At 63.2% G+C, this 4,695-nt stretch overlaps 2 protein-coding genes across 2 annotated transcripts in view; one reads left to right on the plus strand and one right to left on the minus strand.

Annotated features, from left to right (window-relative positions):
- Nucleotides 1-441: 441 nt before the first annotated feature.
- On the minus strand, nucleotides 442-3,336 carry REEP6 (receptor accessory protein 6). The gene is made up of 6 exons (XM_014955554.1): nucleotides 3,240-3,336; nucleotides 2,156-2,249; nucleotides 1,742-1,880; nucleotides 1,305-1,473; nucleotides 1,021-1,088; nucleotides 442-651 (listed from the first exon to the last, which is right to left on the minus strand). The coding sequence occupies exons 2-6, from the start codon at nucleotides 2,218-2,220 to the stop codon at nucleotides 634-636; spliced, it is 459 nt and encodes a 152-aa protein (XP_014811040.1). The 5' UTR covers nucleotides 2,221-2,249; nucleotides 3,240-3,336; the 3' UTR covers nucleotides 442-633.
- Nucleotides 3,337-3,831: 495 nt separating this feature from the next.
- PCSK4 (proprotein convertase subtilisin/kexin type 4) overlaps nucleotides 3,832-4,695 on the plus strand; it is a 7,595-nt gene continuing 6,731 nt past the window's right edge. The window contains exon 1 of the mRNA XM_014955545.1: nucleotides 3,832-3,924. Within this exon, the coding sequence (XP_014811031.1) occupies nucleotides 3,832-3,924 (93 nt within the window). The remainder of the gene's footprint in view (nucleotides 3,925-4,695) is intronic.

Consider the following 4,695-nt stretch of genomic DNA (forward strand, 5'->3'; position numbering starts at 1 on the left):
CGGCGGGTCTCCCCGCCCTTCCAGCCAATCGGCGCGGCCAAGGTTGCTCCTGGGCTTCCGGAGCAGACGAGCGGTGCCGCCCGGCGGAAACGCCCGTGTCGCCCACGCGAGCGGCGGCCCCGGGGTTCCGCCGGGACGGGCCGGGACGGGGCGGCGGAACCGGGACGGACGGACGGACGGACGGACGGACGGACGGAACTCCCCTCACCCCCCCAGGACAGACAGACAAACAAACAGACACCCCACCGCCACGCTCCTCACCCCTCCCCATACCTCACTTCCGGCGCCCCCTCGGAACAACGTCATCAAGCCGCGCCCCCTTCCCGCAGCCCCGCCCTCTCCCTTAAAGGCGCCGCACCACCCTCCTTCCCCTCCTTCCCCCCCACTCTTAAAGGAGCCGCAGCCCACAATGAACACACACGGGAGAGAGGGTTTGGGGAGCACCGGGGGTTTATTGGGGAGGGGCGGGAGGAGCTGTGGGGCCTGGGGTTGGGCCTGGGCCTCGCTAGGCTGGGGACCCGGCCGAGCGAGGCCCAGGCCCGGCCCCAGGCCCAGGCCTAGGCCCCAGTCCTGGGGTCACTGGGGAGACTGGGGACCCTTCTCACTCGTTCTTCTCCATTATATCTTTCAGCTTCAGGGGTGTTCTGGAGGCTGTGGGAGACACAAGAACAACGTTAAAGCCCATCCCCGGGGCGTCAACAGCCACCCGGCAACCTTCAACCGGGACCCCCCGAGCTGCTGAGGAAGACATAGACATGGCGAGGCCAAAGGAGGACACACAATTTTGGGGGGAGTGAGGGGTGTCTGGCTACGGAGGAGGAGGGAAAGCACCTGCTCTACCCATGCTGAGGGAGAAAGGGACCGTCCCGTGATGGCCACCCCATTTTGGCCAGCACCGAGGTGGCTGTGGCCACCTGTGGGGTCCAGCCAAACAAGCTGGTGGTAGCCACGGGGCTTTTTCACGTCAGGACGGGTCCCCTTGTCCCTTCAGCTGCAGCGGGAACTGTGGCTCTTACATACAGAGATGCTGAGCTGTGGTGCCACCTCGGCCGCCAGCCGGGCTCTGCTGCTGATGAGGGTGTGCAGGACTGGAGCGTGAGGCGCAAAGAGAAGAGAGAGAATTACAGAGAGGGGGGAGAGAGAATCCTCACCCCACAACTCGGCTCTGACCACCACACAGCCCACGGTCACGGAGAGACGGTGGCTTGATGGTAATTAACGTGAGGACGTCCCACATCCCAGCTGTGCTCCGGGGAAAAATGCCCACCCCGGACACGGAGCGGGACGGCGGGGACCCGCGTTACCTTCTCGGGTGACGCTGGAAGCCGTGTCCAGGGCTTGGGTGCTGAGGTTGCCCAGCACTTTGTCCACGGTCTCGTGGTGCCTGAGGAAGCAGGGCCGGATGACGTTCTGGTAGAGCACCTGCGACCCGTTCCAGGTGATGGGGGCCATGCACCACACCAGGAACAGGCACTGCGGGGAGGAGAGACCACCAGAGCTGACAGATGGCAGCTGAGTTGCCCCAGTTCCCCCCAGCCTGGCCCAAAGGCGGGTTCCCAAGGCCGGAGCTCGCTAAAGGAACCGTGAGCTGACTGCGGGGGGTTCTGTGATGGAGTGTGGCCCCACCACGGCCACCACCACCACCCTGCTAATGGGGCAGAGCCCACCACGCTTGGTTCCTCCCAGTTCAGCCACCAGGGGAGAGGACACCGGCCCCAGCAGTCCCCAGAGAAGCCGTTACCTTCCCAGCGTAGTAGAAGGGGAACCAGTAGAGGAAGATGTCGGAGAAGGACTCGGCTATGCTGAAGAAGCCGTACACCACCCAGTACGTCAGCCACATGGTGTCATCCGCCTTGTTGGAGCTCTCGATGGCTTTGATGCTGTGGCAGGAGAGGGGAAGGGGCGCTGCTGGCTGCAGTCCTGCTGCCAGGGCGGGCACCTCCTTCCCCAGGTCCTCCAAACCCTGGAGCAAACCTGCCCCACCGGCTGCTGCGGCCCCGGGCTGGGACTGTGCCAGCTCCCAGTGCTTTCAGGAAGGTCTCAAGAGCTTCCCGACCGTAACAACCTGTTCGTTTACCGGGAAGACCCTCAGCTAAGGGGCAGGGAGTGCTCTCCAGGCACTGCGGGGAGGCTGGGCTGGGACACGGGCACTTACGAGACGTATGCGGGGTAGATGAAGCCGATGAGGTTGCAGATCAGCGAGGCGCCATAGCCGAACATGAGGTACAGCCCCAGGAAGGCCAGTGAACCTGCAGGGGGGGGACACAGAAGAGGGTCACATACCCAGAGACCCCAGCTCAATCTGCTGAACAGGTTTCTCATCACCATAGTGAGAACAGGCACATGCCAGGACCCTCCAATTGAGAATAACAACCACCCCCAATTAATTCCAGTATGACCCTTTGCACACCCGACCACTGAGGTGCCCAACGAGCCACCGGCGCAGCCGCACTGAGCCATGGCACGTGGCAGAGTCTGTCCCCAAGGGAGCTGTGGTCTGGTTTTGTCACCTTTTGTCCCCCTCCCTGGCCTGGAAGGGACTTTACTGCAACAAACTCACAAGGCTTTTGACCTGTCACCAGCCTGGACCTGGGCCAAGGCTGCAGGGACGCCAGAAGCGGAGACTTTAGCACACACCTACGGTCCAAAGTCAAGGCACCGACTTCTCCGCACGCGAAGCCACTTGGTGTTTCAATAAGGACCATCCAAGGACAAGCCTTGGTACCGGAGCCAAGTGCCCGGGAGCAGCCCTGCTGCCAGAGCCCCACATCTCCTCTCTGTGCACATCTCCCCCACGTGCAGCCGCTGTTCATTAAGGCTTTGGTCCCCTGAGAACCAGCAATCCAATCCCGCTGCCCCATTATTCAATTAAATCGTTAAAATTAAGTGTAAGTCGAGGCTTTGGTTGTTTGGAGCCTGCCCAGACCTCAGAGGTTTGCAGGAGGCAGGTCTGGGAGAGCCGGGGGAAGGAGCTCGTGCTGCTGAAACCCCGGCCACAGCGAAGAGCCCTCGTTCCCAGGCAGGCTCGGGGGGGCCAGCACCCAGCAGCTCCCTCCCAAACTGCCCGAGGCAGCCGAAACGCAGACCCCCGAGGGGGCAGAGGGCAGGAAAGCAGCCCCAGGGGGGGAGGACATGCAGAGCCTGGAGTTGGGGGCATTTAATGTCACATCCCCTACTCTGTGTACAAACCCCTCCGACACCGTCGGCGCCTGCAGCCGGCAGGAGAGCCAGGACCTGACCTGTCTGCGGGTGAATTGGAGGAAAGCCCTTGCTGGGGCTCAGAGGCCGGATTATCCCCGCTCTGCTCACGGCAGCATTTCTGCCCCTCGCTCTGGCTCCCGGTGCCGGGCAGCCACGGTGCAGGCAGCGCCGGGTGTCATTCCCCCGGGAGCCCCAGAAGGGATTTCACGGGCCAAGTTTATCCCCCAGAGAAATTTATGTAACAGCAAAAAAAACCAAAACCAAGTGAAAGGCTTCATTTACAAAGAATTGCTGCAGAGAGGGGGGCGGGAGGGGGGAACGGAGCCGTTCCACAGGGTCTGTCCCAGCAAGGAGGGCGAGCAGCCGGCGTGACAGCCAGCCCAGCTGGCCCCGTGCCTCGGGAAGGGGACACCGTCCTTCCCCTGGATGACTTTTACCCAACTGAAGCCACTGCACAGCTGACCACGCTGGGCTGCCCAGAGGCCGGGCAAGATGGGCTCCAAACTGCAGCCCGCGGGTCGCTCCTGGGGTCAAACACAAACGAGGAATTGCTCCAGAGCCGGGGGAAGGAGAAATCGGGTATTTTGGGGTCAGCAGCAGCTTCTCCTTTCCAGGACAGGGACAAAAAACATGGGACCATCGCTCTTCGGTGGAAGCGGTGCCTCCACTCTGCCCCTACCCCGCAAAAAGTCCATCACCTCCGAGCACAACCAAAGCCCCCGGGTCCGTTTTGCTTGGAAAACGCCCGACCACTGCACACCTCATCCAAACACAACCCGCTGGCAGCAGAACGAGCCCCTCACGGGTCCCTTTCCCCCTCGGAGTGGGGAGGAAAGTGAGCCCCACACCTGGCAAACGGCCGGGAAATGGCACCGGGAGGCGGAAGGCAGGGGAAGAAGGGCCCAGAGGGTGGGATGCGGGCAAGTGGGAAACCTCCAGCCCCTCCTGGGAGGTTTTAGAGAGAATACCGGGTCGGGGGAAGGCGGGTGGGAAGCGGTAAATCGGCAGAGAGCGGCTCGGGGCTGAGGGTTGGAGCCGCAGGCGGGAGAGAGGGGTCACCTCGTGCCAGGAGGCCGCTCCCCGGGGAGATACCAGCTCGGTTTCTCATTAATAAGCAAACAGGATCTCGTTAACAGCCGGACCTCTGCCCTCCAACAGGCGCTCCCGTCTCCGGTCCACAGTCTGAGCTGCCACGTTTTGGGGGGGGGGAGGGCACTGGCCTGCCGGGGAACGGGGACCCCCCAGCCGTCAGGGCCAGGCTTCTTGGGGGGCATTGGAGGGTGTGAGACCCCCACCACGGGTTTTGGGGTCCTCCTTCCCTTGGGTCGGGGTGCAGGGTTTCACGCGAGGACAGCCGGTGCAACCACCCCCCCCCTTGGCCCCCACCCCAGTGTGGTCCTGATCCATGAGAGCCCCCCACAACCCCTAAATGGGGGGAGGAGAGGGCTGACCCCCCCCCATAGAGCCCAGAGGCAGCGTGAGGGGTGCCCTGGG

The sequence above is a fragment of the Calidris pugnax genome, unplaced genomic scaffold (assembly GCF_001431845.1).
Source record: "Calidris pugnax isolate Ruff unplaced genomic scaffold, ASM143184v1 scaffold285, whole genome shotgun sequence".
Lineage (NCBI taxonomy): Eukaryota > Metazoa > Chordata > Aves > Charadriiformes > Scolopacidae > Calidris > Calidris pugnax.

Bases quoted from the DNA above. Each gene is read 5' to 3' on its own strand.
- REEP6 (XM_014955554.1), bottom strand. From the start codon at position 2,220: ATGTTCGGCTATGGCGCCTCGCTGATCTGCAACCTCATCGGCTTCATC. The intron at 1,881-2,155 runs GTAAGTGCCCGT...CTCCTGCCACAG, and splicing joins ATCTACCCCGCATACGTCTC to CATCAAAGCCATCGAGAGCT. The intron at 1,089-1,304 runs GTAACGCGGGTC...CTCACGCTCCAG, and splicing joins TTCCAGCGTCACCCGAGAAG to TCCTGCACACCCTCATCAGC.